This window comes from Fusarium oxysporum, chromosome 7 (genome assembly GCF_000149955.1).
Source record: "Fusarium oxysporum f. sp. lycopersici 4287 chromosome 7, whole genome shotgun sequence".
In the NCBI taxonomy this organism is placed as follows: domain Eukaryota; kingdom Fungi; phylum Ascomycota; class Sordariomycetes; order Hypocreales; family Nectriaceae; genus Fusarium; species Fusarium oxysporum.
This window is the reverse complement of record NC_030992.1, coordinates 666,052-692,450: the sequence shown is the minus strand read 5'-3', so window position 1 is coordinate 692,450 and position 26,399 is coordinate 666,052. Positions and strand designations below refer to the sequence as shown.

Sequence of the window (26,399 nt, the reverse complement as noted above, 5' to 3'; positions counted from 1 at the left end):
AGTCTTGCTGGGAGAGCCTGGGAGGAGTTTGGTAAACCCGCCAGAAAGTCGCAGAACGCCCTTCTTGATGGCCTTGCTGGTGAGGAGACGAGCAAGTCGCTTCGAGGGAGAACGGGACTCGGGAAAGAGAACAGGCTCATGAACAACGGTGGGACTCTCTGGCTCATCCTCATCCATGATGACGGAGAGGTCGGGCTCGCCAATAGCAGCGAGGCGCTTTCGAGGATCCCGGCGACTGTTTCGCAGTGCGGTAGAGACATCTGCGATAGACGCAGTGCCGAGATCGACCGACTCCTTTCCTGATCGGTTGGCAGCCTGGATCTTAAGAAGCATATCGTTGTACAGCTTCAATCGGTTACCTCTGGCGGGCACCAGGGAAACAGGAGAGCTGTCTGTATCGACAAGATCGGTACTGATGAGTCTAGCAACTCGCTTGAGCGGAACGATTTGTGCGATTCCTCGGTTGACAGCTTCTATGTCTTCGCGTGTATGGCCAGAGTGAGTCTCGATAAGGTTGTTCACGACACCGACTAGATAAAATGTCAGTAAAAATCGGTGAAATTTTTGAGAACTTGCTTACCCTTGGCTGTCATGAGATTGTGCATGTGTTGTGCATGTGAGAACATCAACATATCTTCGAACACTGCTTCCCTAGAGGCAGGTTGGTAAGATTGTCGGCGTTGTACTTTGCGAGGAAGAGTAAGGTCGAACCCGATTTCCTCGCGAGTAGGAACAGGAATAGCAGAGACGTTTGGGAACATGACGAAGGGTGCAGCAGGCTGTCGTTCGTTGGAGACTGTAACTCGGCGCATGATCTGTCGGTTCGAACTGGGAGCAGCAAGCGAATGTGTAGGGACACGTTCCCACGCAGGCGGTCGGGTAAGAGACTGCTTGAACGCAAAGTTTCCAAAGTTGAGGAATCTATAGAACCGTTAGTGAGGCTGTTTTGAGTTCAACGGTCGAGCAAACTTACGTCTTGCCTGCGTCGACACGAGTGTCGCCAGTTGTCGTGAAATGCGGGATGAAGTCGGCCGCAACAGGTTTGCTGCAAATAAAATGTCAGTATTCTCAAGAGACGGCATGGTAGCTTCATGATCAGAGTATATTCTCACATTTGCATGGGCTCTTGCCCAAAGCCCCATTTGGGGACGTCCGCAGCCGCCATCGCGAAGATGCAGCGCGGAAGAGAAGGTTTAAAGTAAACAAACCTCCCGCGATACGGGGTAACGATGCGAAGAGGATGCGAAAAATGGGAAATCAAAGCTCGAAGAAGCTGAAGATTGTGATGAAAGTGTTTGCGAATTAGCAGTTGAGTCCGTGAAGAGTTCGTTGGTGAATTCAAGTGCTGGTGCGCAAAGAAGTTGAGAGTTTGTTTTGTTTTGCGAATGAATTTCGATGTGGGCTGCGAAGATGGAGGCGCTCTGGGCTTGGAGCTCCGGACGCGTCTGTGGGCACCAGATAATTGTGGGTCATGCGTGGTCACCGCTTTCAGGGTCCACTGCTGGCAGCTGGCAAGCAGTGATGGCCTGTCAATGACAAGCAGAAGTAAACAATTGAGACTTTACTTGCTGTGAGGCCAACGATTCTTGTTCCTGTTGGCTATTGTTCTTCAATTGTTGATTCACTGGTGCAGAAGACATTTACGTTTGGTCTTAGTGATCATTGTCAAACCACAGACCACCACGATCTACCTCTAGTAAATGAGAGTGCCAAGGATCAATAGGGTCTAAAATGAGATTGATTTTACTCCATTTTGTTGCCAGTATTTATTATTCGACGGTGATTCTGCCATTATCATGTATCAAGCCTCCATATGTCAACCCAAGACGTTGGAACATGCTTAAAGATGTAGGTCAGAGTTAGACACTGACACAGTCGAAAGACCAATCACATTTCATGAATGACACTGAAGTGCCGTACCGCCTTGCCCTGGGCTTGGCTGTTGCAATCTAATGAACTTCTCCCGTGTCGAGTAATAGCATGTCTCACCCGAGCCAGAAATGGTTCACGTCTTTGCTCAAGCCATAGGTTCGTTCCGAGTACCACAAACTGAACAATAGCATTAAATTTGACATCCGTGATCAAAATCCCTGGACTATAAGCGGGAACCAGCGGTTGTGCTAAACCAGGTCAGGGTCTTTTCTGCTTGACAGGAATGTTTGTTTACTTTCTGCGGGTCCTTTTAATGCAGAATACGACAATTGCAACAACCCACCAAAAACGAGCTGGATTAGCCTTGGAAAACTACTGAATTATTGCAAAAGCATGTCTAGATATTGTGAATACATGTTTCTATTACTCATTCACTTAGCGTGTCTCAAAATTGTGTCCCAAACTCTGATTCTCGAATTTTCGTACTTTGGCTCTAGGGTAGCTCGATTTGAGTCTCAGATCCAAGGCGGGGTGTCCGCCCCGCCCCGCCGCTCGCTCCAGGCCCATCCATCCATTTGAGCCGCGTGCGCAGTGAACGTCATCTCTCCAGGCCACCATTTCCGACCCTTACAACCACCACTTACCTCCACGACACACGGCACACGCCGCATATCTACCCTCTACACTCTCACTCTACGGACAGAAAATCTCTGTATAAACATCGACCCTCTATAAACGTCAAGATGAACCGCCTATTCGGCTCCAAGCCCGCGGGCCCCAAACCCACCCTCAACGGCGCTATAACCAACCTCGACACCCGCATATCCTCGCTCGACACCAAACTCAAAGCCCTCAACGCCGAACTAGGCGCCTACCAAGAAAAGCTCTCCCGCATGCGCGAAGGCCCCGGCAAGCAAGCGATGAAGCAGAAAGCCCTCAAGGTGCTGCAGCGCCGCAAGGCGTACGAGGCGGAGAAGGACAAGCTCGAGAGCCAGGTGTGGAACATGGAGCAGGCGAGCAACATGCAGGACAACCTGAAGAACGTGATGACGCAGGTGGATGCGATGAAGACGACGAATAAGGAGCTGAAGAAGCAGTATGGCAAGATTGATATTGATAAGATTGAGAGGTTGCAGGATGAGATGGCGGATTTGATGGATGTGGGTAATGAGATTCAGGAGAGCTTGGCGAGGAGTTACGATATTCCTGAGGATGTGGAGGAGGATGAGCTGGATGCTGAGTTGGAGGCGTTGGGGATGGAGGTCGAGATGGAGCATGAGATGGGTGGTGCTGTGCCGGGTTTCTTGCAGGATGAGGTCGTGCCAGAGTTTGTGGACGAGCCTCCTCAGACTGAGGACAAGGTGAAGCAGGTTGCTGGTTAACGAACGGCGTTGCTGGATCACGGTGGACTTCTCGGAGATTTCTACATGGGTTTTGCTTGTCACGGCGTTGGTTAGGTTCGTAGGGTCACCCAAGCACATCATTTCACTCTTCTAATATTGTCATGAATGCATTAAACTTGTAGTTTCTACCTGTTGAAGAACATCGATCCTGAGTATCCGCAGGTGTCCAGTACGCATTTGTACACACAAGACATCCAATCGTACTGTAGCCGATGGAACTCTTGATGATTCTGCAGTTATTCTCGATAAAGACCCTGTCAAGCCCATATAACCCAACTCCCTCGCTCAAAAGAATGCTTTCTGAGATATACGTTTATGGTCCAGAATTACAGATCTAGTCGACTGTTGCAAAGAATCGGACAGCTTCTTCCAATGCGGGATCCTTATTACAAAAATCCCACCCAACAATCGTTGGGGTTTGACTACAGCAAATAATTTTATGCGCGTCAAATTGTAGCTTGAAGACCCGTGCTGACGTGTTCTCGGCCGCGGCGATATGAGGATGATGGCCTGCATGATGGCCATTGTGAATTGGAGGTTGGGCTGGTTGTCCAGGAGGCGCACCTTGTGCATGGTTATTAGCCGGAGGTTGCGCAACTGGTCCTCCTGGAACAGGCACCGCATGAGGCGCTTGACCGGATCTCGGGTTGGTACGGCCGCTATCGCTGGACATGTGAGAACTACCAGAACTCGACTGCTGTCGCATCGGCATTTGACGAATTTGGAGGTTGGCCAAAGCATCCGTTACCACCCCTCTAAGCTGGGCTCGGACCAAAGGCGATGTCTCGCGTTCAATGGCGGCTTGTAGGTAGGAATGGTGAGCCAGCGCAATCGGGTATGTTGCAAGTACATGTTGCAACGAGCTGGGCCCAAGGGGTACCGCCTGGTCAATCAGCACTTGGTATGAGTTTGCCGTTCGCTGGGTATCCCCGTGGTGATCGCGCAGCATCAAAGGCCCGAGAGGAGTGCCGCTCGTAGGCGGAGATCGTGGTACGATTGTGGACGAATGTGAAGACCTACTACCCAGAGATCCGGCTATCGCGACGTTCGACGTTGCGCTCGACAAGCTGGCCGCAGCCTCACGCTGGGCAGCTGCTGCAGCCTCTTCTTGTCGGAGATGGATTGCCGGCTTCCAAACACCTTCCTTGTCGCGTCGCCAAATGATGATGCTCTGATCGTAGGAACCAGATACAATGCGACCATACCTTCTGCCTCCACCACCTCCGGGGGGAACCTTGGCGCCATATGCCTGAACATCCTGAGGTCGAGAGCTTCCAGCATTTGCCCGACGGTCTCTCCTATGCCTTCGGTCCATGGCATTGTCAATCTCACCAGCCTCAAGTGCACGCATGTACTCAGCATCAACCGCCTTGGCTTCTGCCCAGTCTTCTGCTGTGCTGTACGGCAGATCACCGAATCCCGCCTGGACAGTACGCACCAGGTGGGCGTGTCCTCGCAACTGAGCAACCTTAAGACCAGTAGGTGCATCAAAAATGCAGACTTCCCAATCACTGCTGCCACTCACAATTCTGCGCCCGTCAAACTCCACGCACGCGATTCCCTTGTCGTGTGCTGGAATGGTCCGAGTACAGGCCTGATCTGGCCAACTCCATATCTTGATATGCCTATCTCCTGATACGGAAACAATGGTCTCGTCACGAACTTGAATCGCGTTTACGGCAGCACTATGTCCATCCAGACGACCGATCATGGTGAATGGAGGCTTGACAGGAAGTTCCTGGGAAAGGTCCGGCTCATAACCATACCTTCGCAGGTGAACAGGTACTGGGCCGACTAGATCGCCGCCGTTGTAGCCCAAATCGCCATGTTTCAACGGGCGCCTGTTGAAGATCTTGATCGTCTTGTCCTTGGAAGACGTAACCAGGATTCGTTTATCAAAGCGCACGTTGAGAACGGACTCGTGATGAGCCCTTGTTAGTTTCTGCACCAGCTCACCAGTCGAAAACTTCCAGATGAAGACGTTGGAGTCACTACTTCCAGAAACAAGGAGATCTTCTTCGGGGTCAGCGTCGAATTGGAGACACAAAACGGAGCCCATGTGTCCTGTCAGAGGTGGTCGGACAAGTCGGCGGGTGCGAACATTCCAGATACGCATGGTCTGATCCCTGCTACCGCTCACCAAGTAGTCTTTGTCGAACTGTAGAGCATAAACGCACTCCTGATGTCCTTCCTCGGGAAAATTGGGATGAGGAAATTGGAAAGTAGTGTATTTTCCAAGCTCCCAATTCGCCTCCAGCTTCCGTCGCATGCCGTATAGATAGCGCCAGTTGATACGATATCGTGATCGACCCACATCCCAGATGTACAATGATGACGGTGGTAATGTGTTGGCTGCATCGGCTAGTGACATTGAAGCAAGAGAGGACTCGGTATCGCCGCTGGGTTCTTTACGCTTTCCTCTGCTGTCGGATGATGATGAAGGTGTTCGATCCAAGCTCGGGTTTCTACTCGACAAACCATCAAGGTCCATCTCGCCCATGGGCACGATCGCAGGTCGACTCGACGAGAAGGAGGAAGAAGGGCTACCGAACATGCTTCCGCCGGCCAAGGTCTCGCTGGGGCCAGGCGTGCGGTCACGATCTGTCATCTCGAGGTCCTCATCCGAATTGACAACGGCACGAATCTTGTTGGGATGGGCGTCCTGCATTGACTGGAGTCGGTTAAGGTGACGGATCGAGTGGTCAAGGCCGTTGTTAACTTTAGTCTCGCAGGCTTCGATCTCGCTCATGATGGTCTTCCACCCCTCCATGTAGTATAGACGCTCCCATAGCTTTCGGTCAAGTGCCAATTCGTACCAGGCTCGGCATGTCTGCGTAACGCTTACGAGGGAAACAGGATCGAGGAAGCCTAGAATCTTAAGACAGATCTCTGCAGGGAGGTATTGAATAAAGTCGATGTAGAGTCTTGGATTCAATCGGTGGACGATCTCGGCGATGACGGACGTAGGTAAGTTGTCGAGTAACGCCATGGTCAGTTCTGTCAACAGTCAGCAAACAGACCCCAGCAATCCAATCAACACAACGTACCTGTTCTGACCTCGAGGGGTAGAAGCGACGAGTTCGCGACAAGCCATGTGCTCAAGTCGGAGGGAGAACGTAGTGTAGCAAGAGCGGTCGATAACTCTTGATTCACGGTTGGTGTGAGAGGATCTTCGGAGTAACCCTCGTCGGGTTGATGTGCAGGTGAGAAGGGATCCATCGAGGACAATGCCTCGTTCTTATTCGACATTGGGAACTTTGAGGCCTCGGGCCCCTGTTGATGTAGCAATTCGATTTTCAAGCAATGATCTGGCGGCAAGACAGTTGAGCGCAAGACAGCGGTCAGAGATGAGATGAGATGGGATGTGATGCGTATGCGTGGGCAGCGTAAGCTTGGCGGTTAAAAACGTTGAGATGATAATGTCACAACAGGACGCGCACAGCAGGCAACAAGGAGACGTCGAGATGTCGTGACGCAATCGAGGGAAGGGACTTGAGAGACCAGGGGCTAATACAATAAATAGATTATCAGCCAGAACAAAGACTCGAGCAAAGTTGGTGGATAATATGTGACCAAAACAAGTAAAGAGAGGGAGGGAGGGATGAATAAAGACGGGTAACCAAACGTTCAAGGATGGTAATGGATGGATGGAGTGCTCGGGAAGATTAGAGAGAGAGAGTGGAGGTGGAGGCTCCGAATCAAGGCCCAGGTCAGGACCATACCAAAACAAGCCCCGCTCATCTGAGATTTGGCATTGGCTGATACCCTGGAATGGCCTGGGCTTGCCTCGTTCTGCCGAGAGGGGACGGCAGCCAAAAAAGGGAACCCTTCCCAACTGGCTCTAGCGGTGGAGGAATGGCTGAGCGCTTATGCAACTGAAGCAGCCCTACAGAATTATTTAAAAAGATTCGTGAAGATGAGGCGATATTAAAACATCATATTCAGTCAACATCTGACTAATTCTAGAGATCGAACGCTTTCCTACAGTAAAAACATCTGCCAACGTGTCATCATCTCGTCTTGCCAAATCTACAGGGTAGTCTAAACTGTATCTCGATTTACCCACTCATATGCGGGAGGCGTCGACGATAAACTTCTGGTAGGGCGGTCTAAACATCGACATCAACATCAGCATCTGTCAGCATTACATCGACACTCTCGATCGCCTTAGTCAGGCACCAACTGGCATTCCTCACAACCGAGTCGCTTCATTGCTGAATATCAATCAACCAGGACTTTTTTGTAAACAATGAATATAGGGGTACCGCGTCCTTCTTATTGTCGCGTGACACATGGCAGACTACCATCTGTCTTGCAGCTTTGTAACTTTTTCACATCACCACCGTCAGAGACTAACACAGTTACCTACTAGAGATATTCTTTTGTGTCAGGTTGTCTCCTGGCTTTCCTTGGACACTTCTGCTCGTCAGATTGACTGATTTTCCTACTTGTAGCAATGAGCTTCAAGTTCCCGCTGGTAATCGAGAGAACTAACTTAAATGAAATCCTCTCGCCTGTCTAAGGCTATATTCCTAATATTCCTCCTAAGATCCTCAGCCTTGCTGAATTTTTTATGTTTCTCGTATACCTGTATCAAGACATGTGCGGTATTCAGTGTGTCAGGATGCTTCCCCCCAAGTATTCTCTTCCGCATCTCAAACACCTGCTCTCCTGCTTCTTCGGCTTTCTCTAATTGTCCCAGACCTTCATATACATCAGCCAACGCTCCTTTGGCGAACATAGTGATAGGGTGTTCTTCGCCCATTATTCTCGTATATGTGTTGATAGCTTGCATTGCAATCACCTCTGCCTGACCCCAATCGCTCTGTCGTACATATAAAACTAGCAGGTTTAACATGAATACCAGCGTAGTAATATGCTCATCCCCCAAGATATTCTTGCTTAATTTGAGGGCCTGTCCTATTAGCTGCTTGCTCTCTTCTAATCGCCCCAACCACATGTATGCAACCCCCAAATCTGACATGCTTCTCAGCGTAACGTGGTCCGCTTCGCCGCATACCCTCTTTTTTATTTCTAGCACTCGCTCAGAAAGTAAAGCAGCCTTGCGCCACCGTCTTTGATCTGTATACACCTTCGATAGTTCGGCCATACAGGACAGAGTGGATGGATGCTCTTCGCCGAGAGTCACCCTTTCGGATTCAAGTAATTCTTCCAGGAATTTTGCGGCTTGACGATGGAAGCCCTGACGTGCTAGAACTTGTCCTAGGAGTTCCAAAGCACTGAGAGTGCGAATATCGTCACCCCCAACTGTCTTCTGATAGCCTGTGACCGCTCTGCGAATCATTTCTTCGGCGGACTTGTATCTCCCTTGTTGAAGAAGAACATTAGTCAGCATTGTCAATATATCGAGGGTCTCAACATGCTCGGAGCCGAACAAGGTCTCTGCCACAGATAGTTCTGATCGTAGACGATCTTCATCAGCTTGTCTATAGCGATACTGCCGGGGGGCTAATGTAGAGCTTAGATGTGGATCAACAGGGCTTATAGCTGATGGATAAGTACCCGGGAGTTGTGCTGGAAGAGCTTGATAGAAAGGAGCCGGACTTTGCCCGGTGAAAGTACTGCCGCGGCCTTGAATTATCCCTCGTACGGAGTGTGCGGGAGAAGATGCCATTGGGCTCTGAGCTACTGGTGTGATGCCACCGGAAGAGAAGGCGAGACTCATTTCTGACAAGGCTGGACTGTGGGCTAGGGAACCTCTCTCAGAAATTGTTTTACAATTGACTGCTGACGGGGTAGCTTCGGTATCCAAAGTCAGCTGCATTGACTTCAGGACTTTTCGGATTTGACTTACATGCCGCGGGACTCGGAGCATACAAATCATTTCGTGGGACATTATTTCTGTCCATCCATCGGTTGATCTTGTCCGCTTCAACTTCTCTACCCCTGACCGTGAAACACAGCTTCCTTTTGCCAGTCTCGAGAATCTCTCTCTGCTGATGCTTCCTGACGATGGCTGTCATCTCAACTTTCTTGATATTCTTGTCTTTGCCCCATTTGGTTATGCGACTTTGATACTGCCGTGGCCTGACACATATCAGTAAGCCCTGAGACTTTGTTATTAATTCAATAATGAAATCACGTACTGAGCGGTGAAGCCGAATTCGTCCTCGATCATGGTTTTAACTTTCTCGAGTGGCAGCTTGTGCGTCTCATAGAGTTCGAGGATTCGGTCTTTAAATGGTTCCCAGTCCTCATCACGTAAAGTCGGGGCCTTTTTCTTCCTACTCTTTCGGGGAGGGCCCGTTGTAGGAGTAGGCGTAATTTGGGCGGCCCCCAAAACATCCATGTTGCCAGTAGAAGAGGTATCGTGGAGCCCTTGGATGAAAGAGTCAAATGTCGGATCGGGTGGAGCATATGAATGGTTTTGGTCTGCGATAAATTGTCCACCAAGAGCCTGTTCGTGCGGAGCTGGGATATCGAAACCAGGAGGTAGGTGGGTGCCAGGAAATTGTTGACCAAAATTGTCGAATTCACTGAAGAAATCGTTTGGAGTTGTGAACCAGGGATCCATGGTGAGTATTGGTGACACTTCGCAGCAACCTTATTAGCCGGCGAATCGACCACTGCTGTCGGGAAAGAAGCTGAATAAAAGATAGATAGAATGAATAGAAACTGAAGAGCGAGAGCGGTGTCGTAAATAATTTTAAAGAAACAAAAAGGAGAAAAGAAGGCTGCCGCGGGGGAGTCAACACCCAAGAGTCAGCCTCATCACATTTTACAAAACTACTATTTTGCGGTGAAGCAGGGGGGACAAAACAACAATTTTCTTCAATCCCTGTACGCCACAGGACTTTCATCCAATCGTCGAGGAGAGCTCAAAAGTACTATTTTGTGCTGAGACATGGGTGTCATGCAAGCAACCAACAGCTACTAATAAACACGGTACACCTACCTCAGGAAGCAAGAAGACTTAGGACCTTTATCCTAAGTGATAAAAAGGTTTAGGTAAGTTTAGTATATCTTAGTAAGCCTTTAGACCAGTTTATTTTGGCACCCTGATATAATGTCAAAGTTTTCTTGGCTCCCCTAGACCTGGTCTTCATGCAAGGAAGCCATATTCACTTGTGCAGCTGCAAAACTACTATTCTTTGCTGAAATCTTATTAAAAAGGGCTGCGGGTTTTTGGTGTCATATTCAAAGTTGTTAAGATTTTCTTCGCATTGTTTTCTTTCATAAGTTCAAAGAACTCATTTAGTTTGTCTCAGCAAGCAATAGACGGAGCAGAACCGTCTTACCAGCCATACAAACTAGATTAATTGTTCCATGGCTCAATCAATGCTTCCTGCTGAAGTCGTCATCTCCATCATATTCGGCATTCTTCAGTTGATTGTGGGACTCGTTTCTCTTTGGCAACAGCATTACTTTCGATGGGCCGCACGTAAGTCCTGTATCACTTTGTAAACCCACCAAGAGCTGACAAGATAGGAGCTCGTAGACGTGGAAGAAGAAGGAACACTTTCTGATAATCTGAAAAGTCAGAATCCTCAAGGCTTGACCAAGTTTGGGTATGACGGTGTATAAAGATGCGTTGAGGAATTCAAATAGCGGGAAATGGCGGTAGCAGAGTAAATCATGTTCAAGATGGGGTAGTTTCGCTTTGTTTAAAACAAGATATAACATCTTTGTTTTGTACTATGTATGCATCGATGTTGACTTAAGTCATATTACTTCATGTAATCGTACAAATGTTCTCTTACCCGTCAGAAAATCAACGAAAAGTCTTCCATGTCTAACGGAAACTCCTCCAAAATCATATTCCAATCCGGAACAGCGACTTCACTCCCACTCTGCATCCCCTCCCCACTCCCCTGAAATCCCATTTGCTGACTCCTCTCATCCTGTTGCACATTTACACTCTCCCTCTCAACCTTCTGCATCAACAAAAACGCCCTCTCTCTCAACGTCGTAAGCACCGTCCACTTCAGCCCATTCAAGGGCCCATTCCCACTCGTCTTGAAATACCCAAGATGAACCTCTACAGCTATAAAAGCTCTTTTCGCTAGCTCTCCACGAGGACATACGCATAAGTGACGGAGGATGAATAGCATTATGTGATATTGGGGAAATGCGCGCGCGAGCCACTGGAACGCGATGAGGTCGTCGTCTTGCCACATGCTGTTGGAGAGCTCGAGAAGTTCGACTGCTTCGGTGACTTCGGCTTCTGTGGCCATTGGTGGCTGGCGATCGTCTGGCGAGCGAAGAATCTGCCATTGGCGGCGCGTGACTACGTCGACTTTGCAGAGGATTAATCGCGCAGTTCGAATCGTCATTCTTTGCTCTGGTATAATGGGGTTGCACCGCTGCAGAATTCCTTCGACCTTTTCGACAGCATCTTTGATGAGCCGCCTTCGAACATCTTCATCTGGTATGCCATCGGCAGAGCAGCTCATCTGAAAGAGCTGAGCCCAAGCCTGAGACGACTGATTGCAGCACAGTGGTAACGTCATCCTCGTCCAATCTGGTCTCGACGGGGGAAGCTCTTTCATCCCTGGAGATAGATCGCTATCGTGCAGATTCCGTGGCAGCTCAACACCATATACTGGATTAAAGCTTGGTGGATTTTGCAGTCCATAATCCTCGGCACCTCTTCCGTCTCGTTCTTGAAAGTACCACCATAATCGACGTCGCATCTCTGACTCAAAGGGGGATAAACCGAGCTTGCTGCCGTCTCTGTGCAAACCTATTGACTGTGCGGATCGAAGTGCGAGGCCATTCATGATCCAGACGGCTCGACCGGAGCTATGGACACGCATTGCGGCCTATTTGAATTTAGTGAAGCTCTTTGACATTTTTATTATAAACATACGCCGTATATTGCAATGGCCTGCAGAAGGGTGATTGTGGGATTATCAAGGAAATCTGCTTGGGCAAGTGACTGCTCCAAACACATCCTGTATCTCAGGAGAGCTTTTTTGTTGTCCTCCCCAGTAATGTCGAGTACCTCATTGGGGCCCATGGCAGTGACAGAGGCGTAATAAATAGCGAAGCAAAGTGCCAAGTTTTCATTCGAAGCTTTGCTGGGATCGCTTGTGACCGTGTAGATTACTGTCTCGGCGGTAGGGAGGTGCAGAACCTTGGCATATGGATCAACACTGTCAACAAACACTTTCCATAGTCGAACAGCCACGCGTCTTTGAGGGTGATAGACGGCGGTAGACACGGACGAAATCCCAGCGGATAGCCATCCCATGGGATTCAAGCGACATATTGGGGAATTGGAATCGTGGGGTGGCTCGTCTCTGGGCGTTGCCAAGGCCATTCGCACATCGTCTTCCTGAGCATGTATTAGCGCGAGATCCACAAACCACTCGAATGTCTTTACCTGCTCGATGACTCGAGAAAAGAGAACTTCATTGACATAGTGACTACTTTTCCCCTTATTGAACAAGAGGCCCTCACGAGAACCCACATTCTGTGAACCTCCAACCCTTTCCCTGCTCTCGACATCTGCAGTTGTACTCGCCGGCGTGGGGACACTATTCGCGGGCGTCACTGAACTTGCAGACACCGTCGGTTGCGGCGACACAGCTTGTCCAGCCTTGAACGCCTCAATCGTCTTCTCCATCTGCGAAATGCGACTTGCAACATCATTAATTGTCGTCTTCTTCGCTCGTCGTGCAGGAGGCCCCGCAGGCGGATACGAGCACTCAAAGCCAGACCGGACACACTGCGCACATGGGAATTTCTTGTCACAGCGAACTTTTCGGCGATGACACACGGCGCACGACCGAGTTCGGGGCCGAGAAGACATGATGTGGTATTACACCGACCGAGAATTGACAGGCCGAGAGCTGTGGTATTTTACGGATGAGGATTCGGTCTTTGTAAGCTGAGATCACCGGGGATTATCTCCGTGACTGGGATATTGAAGATGGTGAGATCAATGACGAGCTCTAATTCGTTGCAGTCGATCTTATCGATATACTAGCGTCGGCTTCGGTAGAGATAGTGGTTCCGAGACCGAAGTGGCGAATCAGAGACTTGGGCTCGGCTGCAAACAATCCACCATCATCGGCCTTTGGAAGTCTCGCGTCGCGAAATTAAGTGAATGGAACGAATAACCGTGAATATGGAGCTCCATAAGGCGCGCTATAGACCCCTTTTAGGCTCAGATCTCCCGTGCATCTGGTACTTATAAATCTCGACGCCCATGTCAACAACTAGAGCCTCAAAGCAACCCTGGATCAGATAAACAGCATCTTTCATCATGGCTGCTCAACAAACCACCGCACCTTCGTCGCCTCGCAATTCGGAGCTCACGCTTCAGAACCAGGTTGGTTACAACAACGAAAAGTCTGATCTTGAGGAGGGTACCACACAGCCTGAGCCTGCAGCTAGGCCAGCTGGAAGTGGCGCGCCTGATGGTGGTCTTACAGCTTGGCTTGTTGTTCTTGGCGCTTGGTGTACCTCGTTTTGCAGTTTTGGTTGGATCAACAGTGAGTATTATGTTGTGTATTTCTGTTGCGTTGACTAATTATCCTAGGTGTTGGCGCTTTCCAGGAATACTACCAAAACGATCTTTTGAAGCAGTATTCGTCTAGTACTATCGCATGGATCCCTTCGCTGCAGATCTTCTTCATCATGGGGATGGGTCCGATTATCGGAAAGCTTTATGATAGCCATGGACCGCGGTGGTTGATTTTTGTCGGAAGTGTCATGCATGTCTTTGGTATCATGATGGCATCGATTAGCACCGAGTACTACCAGATTCTTCTGTCTCAGGGTGTATGCTCTGCCATCGGTGTCTCAGCAATCTTCCAGCCGGGTAAGCCTCGTCCCTGCCCTCCATATTGAAACCTGCTAACATATTCAGCCCTATCGACGATTCACGGATGGTTTGACAGCAATCGAGGAGCTGCCTTTGGCATCCTTGCAACCGGCTCGAGTATCGGTGGTGTCATCTTCCCCATCATGGTCACCCGTCTCATCAAGCAAGTTGGATTCGGCTGGTCCATGCGAATCTGTGCCTTTATGATCCTCGGACTCCTCATCATCGCCAACCTCACAGTCAGATCGATCCACCCTCCCAACCCTCAGAAGGTCACCCGCGCCCAGTTGGTCAGGCCATTCCACGAGCCAGAATTCATCTTCTGTATGCTTGGCTTCTTCTTCTTCACCTACGGACTCTTCGTTCCTATCGACTACCTGCCCGTTCAGGCCCTTCATGCTGGCGTGGACCCCAACCTTGTTCAGTATTTGATTCCTATTCTTAACGCTGCCAGTCTTTTTGGTCGTGTTGGTTCAGGAATCCTTGGTGATAAGATGGGCCGTTACAACATTTTCATCATTGTCGGCTTCCTTTCTGCTATCTGGATCCTTGCTCTTTGGATCCCCTGCAACTCGCAGGACGGTATCATTGCCTTTGCTGCCTTGTTTGGTTTCTGCTCTGGCGCATACGTCTCTCTGATTGCACCGCTCGTTGCTCAGATTTCGCCTCTTCCGGAAATTGGATTCCGCAGCGGCATTGTTTTCTTCGTCTCCTCGATCGGTGGACTCACGACCAACCCCATCAACGGCTCTATCCTCGAGAAACCAACTGGGTGGCTTGGAGTCAAGATTTTTGCTGGTGTCTTTTGCCTGGCTGGCACCATGTTCATCCTTGCTGCAAGAGTCCACCGTGTTGGATGGAAGATCACAGCTACCTTTTAAAAGTGTATTGGACGTTGTTTTGATTTTCGGAAATATACCAGGATGCATTGCATTGTTTTATGAAAACTAAAAAGCTGAGAGCTTTACATGTCACCACTCAACCGCACTAGACTTCTTATGATAGACAGACAAGAAATAATAACCTGACTGCCTTTTGCAGCTTTTAAACAGCCCAAGCCTTTCTCACGGATGCAAGAGATGATGCTTACCTTTTGATACGTCAAATTTCCTCCTCGAGTGAGACGTCATGCCAGGTGAGTAGTCATACCGATTTTATGTTTTTTTATTTGATTCAGTGTCGAGTCGTTTGACTCTTTTCGATAGATAGCTGAGCATACTCACAGATGACTGTGTACTAGACTCTGCAATCGCCCTCAAGACCCTCATCACTCAGTCCTACACTATCAGTCCCGTCTGACCTCTTTGGCATCTTAGCTTACTTTGGGATGAGGTCTGCCATCCAACAACTGTTTGACAAATTGGGTCATTCCAATCGTGGGTTGATTATTAGGCTACAGCAAGTCTGAGTAAGATACACGCAACCTCGATAACCCCGAAGGAGATGACTCGTCGTTAGATTCAACACTTGGCGCATGATATTCAATCTTGACGCATGCCAAGACTGATCTGTGCATCTTGATTTCCAGTCTCTAAATCTCTGCTGATAAGTGGATCAATGTTGTACCGTCCATTGATTGCCGTTCCATTCAGCTTTGTAAACGCAATTGAACTCACATGAATACATGTACATGTCACTGAACATATTATATAAAACTCCCCGATGCCATCTCCAAATTTATAATAAAAAATCTCCACGAACCTCGGCTGCATATTGTTGGGCTGAAGGATGTTTTGCTGGGACCGCTCCAATACCCAAAAGCAGCAATTCATCCGCATAAACGTCCGACGGACTTTACACGCTGTCCCCAACATAGAATCTGACAGGCCGAAAAACCATGTCAGCAATCGACACATTACTCGATCCTTTGAAACTAAAAAACTTAGTTTACTTTAAGGAGATATATAAAATGTCGGTGCCTCCCATGGGTCTCTCCCTTGCCAATCCCTCGTCAGCACAGCCAATACCCTTTATAATAAGTCTATTTATAATATAGAAAATGTCGGGCAAAAAACTTCCTGAGCTTGCGGGCTTCAAAACCATCAACGCCAAACTTCTCGTCAGCGAGGAGACTTCAGAGAAGCCACCCGCGGATCATCCAGCTGCTGTTGTCATCTACGGCTGGGGCGATGGACTTGCTAGACATGTTGGGAAATACGCCGAGGGCTATCGCGCTCTTTTCCCTCATTCCAAGATTCTTATCATCTTGAGTCCTATTTCAGACGCTATGTTTACGGGTCTTGAGACACGAACACGCGCTATGCAACATGTTATCGACAACCTTGATGGACTTCTCGAAGAAAAGACGGCGCCTATTCTTATTCACAGCATGTCCAACACCGGTGCTATCAGCTACGCTACTACGCTCAAGGCTTTCAGGGACAAGAATGGTAGACAGATGCCTCATCAACTTCTCGTCCTTGACTCAACGCCCGGAAACCCTTTTTGGTCGTGGGAGAGACTAGGTCAATGGTCGCACGCCATGGCCCTCGGCACCGCCAAGTTCTTCCCCTGGCCTTTTGTCATCACCAAGGGCATTTGGGGATTTGTCCTTACCTTGGACGTTGTTATCAAGAAGCTCACTGGTGGAGAGCCTTCTGGTGCTTTCGCTCTGCGAGTTGTGGATGATACAAACTACGAGACACTAGACTCCAAGCGATTGTATCTCTACAGCAAGGAGGATCAGATTATTTCTCATATGGATATCGAGGGCTACATTGCTGAGTCTCAGCAGAGAGGCTATGAGACTCGACAGGAGCTGTTTGTGGATACTGACCATGTTGGACACATGCGTGAGCATCCTGAGCAGTACTGGAAGGCTATCTCGGAAGCCTGGAAGTGGAGTAATGACGAGTAAAGGGGTTATTGGGTTTGATTTTGTATGATATGATTTGTTGTCATGACTAGCGTTGTTATACCACCAGAATAGATCTTGATAATTTCAGTTTGAATATTGAACTTTTTTTTATAAGAAGAATGTTTGAAGCTTTTTGCCATCCGTCCAGATCTTTTGGGACAACTGCTTCACTTTCCTTTGCATTGGAATTGCTAGCATATGTACCAATATTTATGGAAGAGATAGGCTCCAATGAAGTTTGGGATTTCTTTTCCACTAAGGCTTGTTCCTATGGATCCCTATCCGGATGTGACACCTCAAAGCTCAACAGTAACCGAATACTCATTGAACAAACCCGGCGGGTTTCGATGACCCGCAACCTCAGCCTTCTCGACCTCATCCCTGATCTTCTGAACCTCCTCCTTGGAGAGCTGCACTTTTAGTGAGCCAACATTCTCCTCCATATACTTAATCTTCTTCGTCCCAGGAATTGGGATAATATTCTCGCCCTGCGCCGACAGCCACGCGAGCACCAACTGACCCGACGTGCAGCCCTTCTTATCTGCAAGTGTCTTAAGACGTTCAACTAGGGCTAGGTTCTTCGAAAAGTTCTCAGGGCTAAAGCGAGGCAACATGCGGCGGAGGTCGTCAGGCGCAAAGTCATCACTGCTCTTGATCTGACCTGTCAAAAAGCCACGACCCAGAGGTGAGTACGCGAAGATTGTGATTCCAAGCTCACGGCACGTGGAGAGTATATCTTGTTTCTCGATATCCAATGTGAATGGATTGTACTCAACCTGGATGGCGTCGACGGGGGCGACAGCGTAGGCTCGGCGGATATTGCTGGCGGCGCATTCGGAGATGCCGATGGCTTTGATTTTGCCATCTCTGATAGAGATATATCAGCACGGTCCAAGGTGTCAGAGATTTTTGGTAGTGTAGCTTACTGCTTAGCTTTGGCCATCAACTCCATCGTCTTCTCGACAGGTACCTTGGTGTCAAGACGATGGGCGTAGTAAAGATCAACGTAATCAACGCCCATCTTCTGCAAACTTCCCTCGAGGCACTCATTGAAGAACTCGGGACTATTATCAGCCCACATTTTCCACTCGCCCTTATCGTTAACTCCGGCTCTCAGTCCAAACTTTGTTGCGAGAAATATGTCAGCCCGACGCTCCGGATGTAGCTTGAACCACTTCCCGATCAGGACCTCGCTGTCACCGTAGGCATTGGCTGTGTCCCAATTTGTGTAGCCGAGCTCCCAGGCACGGTCCAGAACTGCCAAGCGTTCTTCGTCATTGCTAGGGAAGTGAGTGTCAGTATGAACGCTATTGTGAGTTTGAGAACATATAGAACGGGAAATATACTCAACAGGCCCATAGACCGCACTCAGGCCCATCAATCCGAATCCGAGAGCGGGTATTTGTCGTCCCGTCCTGCTGAGAGGTTTAGTGGTAAGAGATGCTGGAGGTGCCATGACGATTGAGGAGAATACTCTTTTCCTTCCGCAAGAGCTCAAGCTAGGCGGCCCCTCCAATTGGGAGCAATATTGCCCAGCTCAGAAGGCCATTCTTCGGATCAATGGCCTCGAAGATGCTGTCTTTGGTGATTACCCTCCCGAGGAACAGCAGACTATGGATCAAAAGATCAGGGCGGCAAAAGCTGCCGTCTCCATCCGAGGTAACTGCACTGGAGAATTAACCGCATATAACATGATCGCTATCGCCGAAAATTAACCCCGGAAAGATGCAATGTATAGTTGTAGTCTGGAGAGGGGACCTGTGTCTTAACTCCGAACAGGTATCCTTAACTCCAGCTTGTAAGTGAAGGAGTTGCAGTATCCGAAGGTGAATAGACCCAAGGCAAGCGAACTCCGCTTCGAGCTCCGCTACATTTCCGCATAGGAGTGATAGGTGTCTCTCGTAGGGTTCATAGCTAGACGCTCATTCGCTTCTTCAAAGGTCAAAATCTCTTATCTCGGAAATATGTGATACTTTATTGAAGAGTATAGCGCGAAGAGGGCCAACGTCCTGAAATTTCATTCTCGTTAGCTTTCATATCGGCAGTGATTGGTTAATATCAGACACAATCACACCAAGCACCGCGTGTCTATCGTGATATCTCTGTCAGGTGACCTGTACCTATGTTTTCGTGCTTGTGACAAGGCTGCCACTCAAAAAGAAATGAGATGCTGACATTCGAGCTGGGATGTTAATGTGGCTGCATAAGGTATGTATTGATACGTGGCACTACTACATTGACGTCTCTCGCATATTCTAATAGTGATGGTGTCAGCGCCCAGGCGCTTTTCGGGCCTTTAAGCCTAAACAGTGACGTAGAACGTTCTGGCCTGCGCTTTGTGCTTTCTATACATTTCAACTTGATTTCCCATTTCTTGAAAATGGTGTAGGTAGTCTTCTTACGGATTAAGCTGCGATGTGCTGACTTGACATGGATGAGCTGCAGCCACAGCTGATATGACTTTCCCAGGTCCTTTCTATTGGTAGTAGAGGGTGGTTATCATGAGACTTATGCACTGTTTACTTCAGCCGCTCTTTTTCCTACCCCCTCATCTAGGACTTGGCAACTTCCCTGAAATTGACCAGGTCCCTGACCCTTTCCCCAAGCCTATCTCTTGTCATATCTGTCTTTGCCCTCCTCAAATACTGCAAAACGGTGCACAAGACACAAGTCTCGTTGCTCCACTACGAGTTTCATCCTGCACACCATGGACGATATAAATATTCCTACACTCTCAGTTAACGATGAAACTCTGGACCCTTACAGCCTCGAGAACTCCAATAACCTTGCGGACCGCTTACGATCTTCTTCTATAGAATGCGCAGACTACTACTATCAGACATTCCTGCCATTCTTAACCCTGTCAAGGATCTTGAACAAGGCGTGCATTGAGGCCCATCTAAAAAAAGAGTACGGGGATCTTGCATCACAATATGCAGATCAAATTGGACCGTTGTACGCCGATGAGGCTGATGCGTACAAGGAAATGCCTTTTAAAATGCCTTCAGGTCAAAAGACGTACCTGAGGATTTTTGCAATTCTGGTCATGATTGAAAAAGAAGGGAAAGTTCACGAATTCATCCAACATCGAGTCTGTGACGATGACCTTCCCCTCACTCTGGATATAAGACAGAATGCTGTATTTCGAAAGGAAGGCGATGAAAATCCCCTTGGCTGCTTCAGAAGATTTCGTCCCTATCAATTGGAGTCCTTTGAAATGTGTCAATGGAGGTTCACGGCCCCTTTCTTTCATGCTCCCAGAGACAATATCCCGGTATTTCATCACGTTTTCCACCGGAGGACAATTTTACCTTGGTGTCGTCTCAACGGGTCTGAGGTTGGACTGAAGAAATTCGGCAGGCATATAACTCAAGGTGGCTATTCAACAATTCAACCTATCAAAATCGACAAATCTTCTCACGAATTTGAGAAGGTTCTCCGAGGGGTGGTGAGTTGGTCAGCGTTCTAGCGATGTGCTAAAATAAGATGATCTAACAAATTACTGCTAGAAATCTGCCGCGAAAGGCATTTTGCCCTCAAAATACTCAGGCTTGAGGACCGTTCTGAATTCGACAATGAAGTTGAAGGGCTTCAACGATTCAATGGTGTCGGCCATCGGCATATCATTCAACTTCTGGCGACCTTTGAGCTACATGACAGATATCACATGATATTACCTTGGGCTTCTTGCAATCTCTACGAGTTCTGGAAATCTGACCCTTTTTCAAAGACTGGAAACCGAGATCTCGACGTCATCCGTTGGATGTCTACACAAACTCTCGGTTTGCTTGCGGCCTTGGATGCTATTCACGATTCCCAAGGCGTACAGTCCTATGGTCGGCATGGGGATATTAAGCCCGAGAACATACTTTGGTTTGAATTGGATGATGAACCTCATGGCTTACTTGTTCTGGCAGATTTTGGGCTTACCAAATTTCACCGGGAGCGTAGCAGGTCTTTCACAAAAAACACCAACGTGGGTTACACATACACCTATGCGCCTCCAGAGATTGATATCGAGGGTGAATTTATGTCACGATCTTCCGATATATGGTCTTTCGGTTGTGTTTTACTTGAGATGGTCTGCTGGCTTTTAGGGGGCTGGGAGCTTTCTGAGGCATTCGCAGATGCTCGACTGACAGAGGACACTTCGGGTATCATGAAGACTGATAGCTTCTTTGCAATTGTCAAACTAGAGGACGATGAGTTGCGTCGATTTACAGTCAAGCCACAAGTATTAAGTGTATGTCAGCGTGGAGAGGGATACCGCAACCTCCGGAGAAATTTAGATGAGCAGCTGACATACTTCGTTAGTTCATTCGAAGACTTGACCATCACGAGTCATGCACAAACTACGTTCATGATATTCTGGACATCATCGAGAAATACATGATCGTTGTACGAACAGAAGATGTGAAAAGAGCCTCCACCAGTGAGCTGCTCGAGAAATTTAAAGGTGTCGACCAGAGAGTCCAGGATGATAATCATAGGGACTACATCGCGAAGCCCACACCTGGCCCCCGCAAAACACCACCAAAAGCGCTCATCGCAGTCGAGGCACATGTGGTTGACAGAAAATATACATATTCGCGCCAGAGTCGATTAAGGCTTACGCAAAAGTTCACAGAGCGTAGCCACCAGAGTCAACGCCAATCTATACGAGTCCGACAGATTGACGACGCTGGCCTGGTCATCAGAAAACCACATTCAATGACGGTTGATGAGACTCTTTCTGGAAAGAAGGAATTCTCACCCGAAAAGCTCTTAAATGCTGACAAGAAGAGTGGCTTGGCGGCTGCGCAGATGATTGAAACGAAGGTATTTGAAGCCTTGGAGAGTTTCGATGACACAGACACCTGCCTGGTCAAGTTTCTTGTTCGCTGGCAGGTTCCAGTTTGTGTACAGGAAGAACTAGACGGCAGCAATGATCTTGGCCCAATCCTCACTATAACAGGAACTTCTTCAAATTCTTTGGCGGTTTGCTGCCAGGAATATGTTTCAGCAACCTGGAAAGATAACGGCACAGTGTTTCTGGAAGATCTAGAAGCATTTCTTGTTCAAAAGCTACCTTCGACAGGTGGGTTCTACTTCTCCTCGTTTATAGTAGTGATACTGACGACGTCAAGACACCCAAGTTCCGAAAGAACCTGCAGTTAACCGGCCATTGTTCATGAGTGGAGACTCTGAAGATACTCCAGTAGTGCTCTTCAAAGGCTCTCCAACTCAGATATCAATATTTTCACAGTTTCTTTGCTGGATCGTAGCGACCTTCCGACTGCCCGAGCCGAAGAAGACAACCAGTTCTTCGGTTAGCTTCCTACATGCACCAAGTGTCGGAGATGAGGTCCACGTGTTTCATATTTCACTGGAAGAATTGAAACCTCTAGAGCATGGCACACCGGGCACTTGTTGGACCCCTCTGTTCCCTTCGACGGTCATGGCCGAGGGCTTTGAGGTTCCAGTTCACCCAGGTGTCTTCGGCTTGCAGATGCCCTTTGATGCCATGCTTGAGCTGGCTGAGATAATTTGCGATGTCAGCCTGGAGGACGACAAGGGCAATGCAACTGGTATCTACCTCGATGGTATCTCCTTTTTCCTCTACCCAACTTCTTATAAGGCGCTCCCCGGCCGACAGCCTGTTATCCAATGGCATTTGAAAGAGAAGACCTTAGATGACGAGGGAGATCGAGACCCAGCAATCCCTCCCGACAGAAATGGTGGTCCATTGTGGACCAAAATTCCGGTCTACGACACTCTGAGAACATCAATCACAGTTTTGGGGTACTGTGAAAAGGCTATGGTGCAGTTGGGTACCGAGGCCCGCCGCCAATATCACAATGAACCACAATACTCACATGCAGAGGTCGAAAAGCCCAACATAGAGGCATCGGTGAACTCGCTTACTCTGGGCTCTAGTGCAGGGGGTGCTAAAGCAGAGGGTTCGATAGGGTTCAGGCTAAGAACCGGCCATAAGCGTGAGCTTGATGACCAGAAGGATCTGACCTACAAGCAAGTCCTGCGGATCTCGCAGAACATGCCAGTCATTATCTATGACACCCAAAGTCAGAACGAACGCGCCTGGATGGTCTCCCAACTATCGATGATCCTTGAGTTGTTCAATATATGGGCACAGCGAGAAGGTCTGCGAGGCATTCAGTACGCCACTGCGAGTGCAGACGGAGGCGCCGCTGCATTCAACGTCCTCGCCAATAGGAGTTATTCAGAGCGCATTGCTATCGAGAAGATGGCCGATGAGGATCCCTCAGATATTAAAATCTCGGGTATTATCAAGAGGTTATATGGCCGAATTCAAAAGACGAGGAGTATCAATGCGAGCAGTGACGAGGGCGCCCGTGGCACCTTGTCGCTGGGTCGCTGCAGTATCAAGGGGTGGGACTGGCTTGAACTCGTAGATGGGCTTGAGAGGGCTGTGAGCCAACGGAGACAAGTCCTTGCTTCCCGGATGTTCAGCTCTCCGCCCTGTTGGTTACCATTCACAGATTCGATCCCCGTCTTCTTCGCACAGGAGATTGGCGACTTGATAGTCCCGGAGCAACCAGACCAGGTGTGTCGGCAATGGTCTCCTCTGCCAGGTGGCCGTAGCAACACATATCTTGCTGTGAGTCTACGTTGCATCAGAGGACTCTCGGCATCCGGATGCTATCAGAATCTGGTTTGGTCGTGTGAGGATGCTCATTTGTTTGAGCCCTGCCAGAATTGCAAGATTGTACCCGAGATATGCCCGAAGATGCCGCAGAGACTGGAAAAGAGTAAAGCAAGAAAGAAAGGTCCGATACAGACATTGCCTCGAGGGATGAATGATGCTGTTGTCATATTTGGGACCAGCCGCAAGAAGCAACTCTCTTGATCTGCTACTGTTTGGTGAGTTACCCAACCTCCGACATGGGACGATCGCAGAAGAATGCTCTATATGCAGATATGTAATATTTGGGATGAAATTTTATGTTGAGCATTTTGGAAGACATTTAGAACAATCTACACATTTGCACTCCATGCTTTGGATGACGAACTTCCCTAAAGTGTATTGAGGGTGACCAATAGAACATTGCTTGAACCACAGTCGACGCAAATAACATGATCCTCCAAATACATCATTACCCAATATGGAGCCATAAATAATCCGGTTATTTTCGCCAGGCGAAGAAGAAGCCATCACCAGATCCAGGAGATGGTCACGTCGACGACCATAATTCGGCCAAGATCAGAGCAGAGAAACAACCAGAGATAATAACTTCACCAACTGAGATCACAGACTATGAATGAACAAGTGGCTGATATCTTGTAAGAGAAGAAGCTTTCTCAGGTTGTTGATCGTGCACGAGCTCGTTTGACTGCAATTGAGATGAGTGACGAGGCTATCGTGATGGCAATGGGATCGGAGAGGACCTCCAAGCCCTATTCAGGCCATTAGGAAATACAGCCACTGTGGAAACATCTCAAGATGACCGCGTTAGAGATGAATCACAATCCGATATCAGCGCTGAGCATAGACGTATTATTACTCGTCAAGTGGCATCAAGTGTTGAGCCGGGGGATCAGGGGCCTAGGTACCAGAAGGCAGTCGAGAAGAAAGTACAGCAAAATGTTCAGGTCGAAGGAGATACCACTACAGAAGATCTGAAACATTCCGCGTATGCGAACTCTATAAATACATCAGCAGGAAGTGTGGTAAGATGTGAGCGAACCCTATCAAGTTCACGAACTCCGCTGGTCGGAAATTCACACTACCATTCCATCTCGCCCAGACCTGGAGGGTTTGTCCAGAATTGGGAGTAGATTTAATGCGATCCCATGGAGTAGAGGAGCTTATCATGGTAGCTCTGGGGCGTATGGACGTCACTGGTTCTCATGCCATAGAGGGACAGTATGAACCCCCCCGCTCCCGACCGTGACTTTGTTTCCTCTTCACAATGGGAGCAGGTCGTTCAGCCTGGCTATAAGGTAACTTTGGCAATGTGTCCCATGGCAAAAGTGCCTCTTCTGATCGGAGAGGCGCTTCGTCTGCTTCGCGCAGTGCTTCAAAGCCTGTGCCATGAGTGTAGACCAGTAGCAGAAGTCTGCCCTCCGCACATCCAGGATGTTACGAGTAGGAGATCTGAACGGAGTTTTGTGGCAATCGTCTGAGCTCAGAGAGGATTTAGAGCTGAAAACCGGGAACTGGGGAAAGATCATTAAATTGTAGGGCATTCCGAGAGCATGGATGACTCTACGAACGTGACGCTTGGGATAGTTGTTCTTCAAAAGAGTTTCACCTCGATTGTAGCCAGTCAATGAACAATGCCAAAGACCCCGAGCTTATCTTGATGCCAATCTCAATATTTTGACCGAAATCACGTAGCTTTGCTTTGGCACCAGCTCTGGATCGCTTAAGGATAATGGAACCTCTTTAGACTAGGACCCAAGAACCCCCACATCTATCCCATGTCGGCATGATCAATCCAAGACATCAATGACTATCAATGCTCCCCCAGTGCAAAGAACCCCAACCCTTTCTTTGCTTTTTCTCAGTCGCCACACTTTTGGTGTCATGTTGTTGAAGATTCTCTAACAAAAAAGGCTTAGATGATCAGCTATTCTCTTCGGCACTTCCGTGCCGTTTCAGCTGTTACAGCTGTAAGCGACCGGATACCATACGCGGTTCTCCTTTGTGTTTTGTAAGCTCGAATAAGCTTAGAATGTACTAGAACGTGGTCGATATTGGGTATGGCCTTGTGCGCCATTCAGTAGGGTATTGTGTAGGTGATCATCGTTTAATCTAGACAGCATATTATCTTGTGGGCTTACTTGGACAGCATATGAGGCCAGACTTGACAATCCTGGGTGAGTTGCAACTACAGGTTACATTTTTGGAGCTAAATGGTCCTTTGCATGCTGCTTGACTGAGCTTTGATCTCAATCACCGAGTGTACTCCAGCTGATCAAGGTCGCTGGGCTAACAAATGCTTAGACAGGCTGGTGATGAAGAACGCCGAGATAATTGCTTGAGCTGACAGTCTGTACTCCAAGACTGCAAAAGTTCCAATCCAGATACGGCGGTTGAGCGCGCACCATGATTCCGCCCATGATGAGAATGGCTGAGAGTTGTCCAGAGCATCTATAGCGTGCGCTTCTGTGCTGAACGATGATGGTAACCAGATCTATGGACAATCCAGCAATACAGACGACGAAAAGAACAAGCCCTGGTTTCTTTGGATGTGCACTGAAGTATCGCATAGTTTTTGTCTGGCGAATCATGGATTGTGTCTGTTCAGCTTCATACCGAACATACATAAGGATTCCAATATTCCAACTACTAATCAATTGAGAGTTATTACACTCTATTCACTAAAAATTGGCAAGTGTTGGTCAACAGAGCCTTAGGTAGATCCCTTTGCTCATTTATAGGGTAAGTGGATTTGACGATGTATTTTCTATTCCCGAACTCATCGGAAGAGCAAACTGAACAGGTATTCCT

General features: G+C 48.5%; 11 protein-coding genes across 12 annotated transcripts in view; 5 read left to right on the top strand and 6 right to left on the bottom strand.

The window, feature by feature from the left end:
• The window catches only part of FOXG_04921 (uncharacterized protein), a gene marked incomplete at its 5' end in the record, with an annotated part of 3,532 nt that extends 3,272 nt beyond the window's left edge, over positions 1-260 (bottom strand). The window contains one exon of the mRNA XM_018382971.1: positions 3-260. Coding sequence (XP_018239804.1) covers positions 3-260 — 258 coding nt within the window. The remainder of the gene's footprint in view (positions 1-2) is intronic.
• Positions 261-542: 282 nt separating this feature from the next.
• FOXG_04920 (uncharacterized protein) lies at positions 543-1,165 on the bottom strand (the record flags this gene model as incomplete). Its single annotated transcript, XM_018382970.1, has 3 exons — positions 543-921; positions 974-1,045; positions 1,113-1,165. 3 exons carry the CDS (start codon positions 1,163-1,165, stop codon positions 543-545), a joined length of 504 nt encoding a protein of 167 aa, XP_018239803.1.
• A 1,276-nt stretch (positions 1,166-2,441) lies between these two features.
• Positions 2,442-3,721, top strand: FOXG_04919 (uncharacterized protein). 2 transcript variants are annotated; one of them, XM_018382969.1, is made up of 2 exons: positions 2,442-3,329; positions 3,398-3,721. In XM_018382969.1, the coding sequence occupies exon 1, from the start codon at positions 2,616-2,618 to the stop codon at positions 3,252-3,254; it is 639 nt and encodes a 212-aa protein (XP_018239802.1). In that variant the 5' UTR covers positions 2,442-2,615; the 3' UTR covers positions 3,255-3,329; positions 3,398-3,721. The 2 variants fall into 2 exon arrangements, with proteins under 2 accessions (XP_018239802.1, XP_018239801.1); XM_018382968.1 differs by having other exon boundaries at positions 2,442-3,721.
• Positions 2,457-6,948, bottom strand: FOXG_04918 (uncharacterized protein). The gene is made up of 2 exons (XM_018382967.1): positions 6,323-6,948; positions 2,457-6,272 (listed from the first exon to the last, which is right to left on the bottom strand). The coding sequence occupies exons 1-2, from the start codon at positions 6,522-6,524 to the stop codon at positions 3,610-3,612; spliced, it is 2,865 nt and encodes a 954-aa protein (XP_018239800.1). The 5' UTR covers positions 6,525-6,948; the 3' UTR covers positions 2,457-3,609.
• An 822-nt stretch (positions 6,949-7,770) lies between these two features.
• FOXG_04917 (uncharacterized protein) lies at positions 7,771-9,810 on the bottom strand (the record flags this gene model as incomplete). Its single annotated transcript, XM_018382966.1, has 3 exons — positions 7,771-9,035; positions 9,091-9,323; positions 9,383-9,810. 3 exons carry the CDS (start codon positions 9,808-9,810, stop codon positions 7,771-7,773), a joined length of 1,926 nt encoding a protein of 641 aa, XP_018239799.1.
• Positions 9,811-10,562: 752 nt separating this feature from the next.
• FOXG_18932 (uncharacterized protein) lies at positions 10,563-10,820 on the top strand (the record flags this gene model as incomplete). The annotated part of the gene is made up of 2 exons (XM_018399083.1): positions 10,563-10,677; positions 10,735-10,820. 2 exons carry the CDS (start codon positions 10,563-10,565, stop codon positions 10,818-10,820), a joined length of 201 nt encoding a protein of 66 aa, XP_018239798.1.
• A 34-nt stretch (positions 10,821-10,854) lies between these two features.
• FOXG_04916 (uncharacterized protein) lies at positions 10,855-13,158 on the bottom strand. Its single transcript, XM_018382965.1, has 3 exons — positions 12,622-13,158; positions 12,106-12,573; positions 10,855-12,058 (listed from the first exon to the last, which is right to left on the bottom strand). Exons 1-3 carry the CDS (start codon positions 13,048-13,050, stop codon positions 11,000-11,002), a joined length of 1,956 nt encoding a protein of 651 aa, XP_018239797.1. The 5' UTR covers positions 13,051-13,158; the 3' UTR covers positions 10,855-10,999.
• A 179-nt stretch (positions 13,159-13,337) lies between these two features.
• Positions 13,338-15,124, top strand: FOXG_04915 (uncharacterized protein). Its single transcript, XM_018382964.1, has 3 exons — positions 13,338-13,735; positions 13,783-14,064; positions 14,113-15,124. Exons 1-3 carry the CDS (start codon positions 13,507-13,509, stop codon positions 14,946-14,948), a joined length of 1,347 nt encoding a protein of 448 aa, XP_018239796.1. The 5' UTR covers positions 13,338-13,506; the 3' UTR covers positions 14,949-15,124.
• A 791-nt stretch (positions 15,125-15,915) lies between these two features.
• Positions 15,916-17,062, top strand: FOXG_04914 (uncharacterized protein). The gene has a single exon (XM_018382963.1). It carries the CDS (start codon positions 16,067-16,069, stop codon positions 16,922-16,924), a length of 858 nt encoding a protein of 285 aa, XP_018239795.1. The 5' UTR covers positions 15,916-16,066; the 3' UTR covers positions 16,925-17,062.
• A 158-nt stretch (positions 17,063-17,220) lies between these two features.
• Positions 17,221-18,380, bottom strand: FOXG_04913 (alcohol dehydrogenase; the record flags this gene model as incomplete). The annotated part of the gene is made up of 3 exons (XM_018382962.1): positions 17,221-17,791; positions 17,851-18,204; positions 18,271-18,380. The coding sequence occupies 3 exons, from the start codon at positions 18,378-18,380 to the stop codon at positions 17,221-17,223; spliced, it is 1,035 nt and encodes a 344-aa protein (XP_018239794.1).
• A 1,106-nt stretch (positions 18,381-19,486) lies between these two features.
• On the top strand, positions 19,487-23,938 carry FOXG_04912 (serine/threonine protein kinase). The gene is made up of 4 exons (XM_018382961.1): positions 19,487-20,372; positions 20,434-21,167; positions 21,239-22,001; positions 22,051-23,938. Exons 2-4 carry the CDS (start codon positions 20,592-20,594, stop codon positions 23,790-23,792), a joined length of 3,081 nt encoding a protein of 1,026 aa, XP_018239793.1. The 5' UTR covers positions 19,487-20,372; positions 20,434-20,591; the 3' UTR covers positions 23,793-23,938.
• The last annotated feature ends 2,461 nt before the right edge of the window (positions 23,939-26,399 follow it).

Coding starts and splice junctions, on each gene's coding strand:
- FOXG_04919 (XM_018382969.1), top strand. CDS start 2,616: ATGAACCGCCTATTCGGCTCCAAGCCCGCGGGCCCCAAACCCACCCTC.
- FOXG_04918 (XM_018382967.1), bottom strand. CDS start 6,524: ATGTCGAATAAGAACGAGGCATTGTCCTCGATGGATCCCTTCTCACCT. Junction 6,273..6,322: donor ACCCCTCGAGGTCAGAACAG/GTACGTTGTGTT, acceptor GACTGTTGACAG/AACTGACCATGGCGTTACTC.
- FOXG_04916 (XM_018382965.1), bottom strand. CDS start 13,050: ATGTCTTCTCGGCCCCGAACTCGGTCGTGCGCCGTGTGTCATCGCCGA. Junction 12,574..12,621: donor TTTCTCGAGTCATCGAGCAG/GTAAAGACATTC, acceptor ATACATGCTCAG/GAAGACGATGTGCGAATGGC. Junction 12,059..12,105: donor AGGCCATTGCAATATACGGC/GTATGTTTATAA, acceptor AAATTCAAATAG/GCCGCAATGCGTGTCCATAG.
- FOXG_04915 (XM_018382964.1), top strand. CDS start 13,507: ATGGCTGCTCAACAAACCACCGCACCTTCGTCGCCTCGCAATTCGGAG. Junction 13,736..13,782: donor CAGTTTTGGTTGGATCAACA/GTGAGTATTATG, acceptor TAATTATCCTAG/GTGTTGGCGCTTTCCAGGAA. Junction 14,065..14,112: donor CTCAGCAATCTTCCAGCCGG/GTAAGCCTCGTC, acceptor TAACATATTCAG/CCCTATCGACGATTCACGGA.
- FOXG_04914 (XM_018382963.1), top strand. CDS start 16,067: ATGTCGGGCAAAAAACTTCCTGAGCTTGCGGGCTTCAAAACCATCAAC.
- FOXG_04912 (XM_018382961.1), top strand. CDS start 20,592: ATGATATTACCTTGGGCTTCTTGCAATCTCTACGAGTTCTGGAAATCT. Junction 21,168..21,238: donor TCAAGCCACAAGTATTAAGT/GTATGTCAGCGT, acceptor ATACTTCGTTAG/TTCATTCGAAGACTTGACCA. Junction 22,002..22,050: donor TCAAAAGCTACCTTCGACAG/GTGGGTTCTACT, acceptor GACGACGTCAAG/ACACCCAAGTTCCGAAAGAA.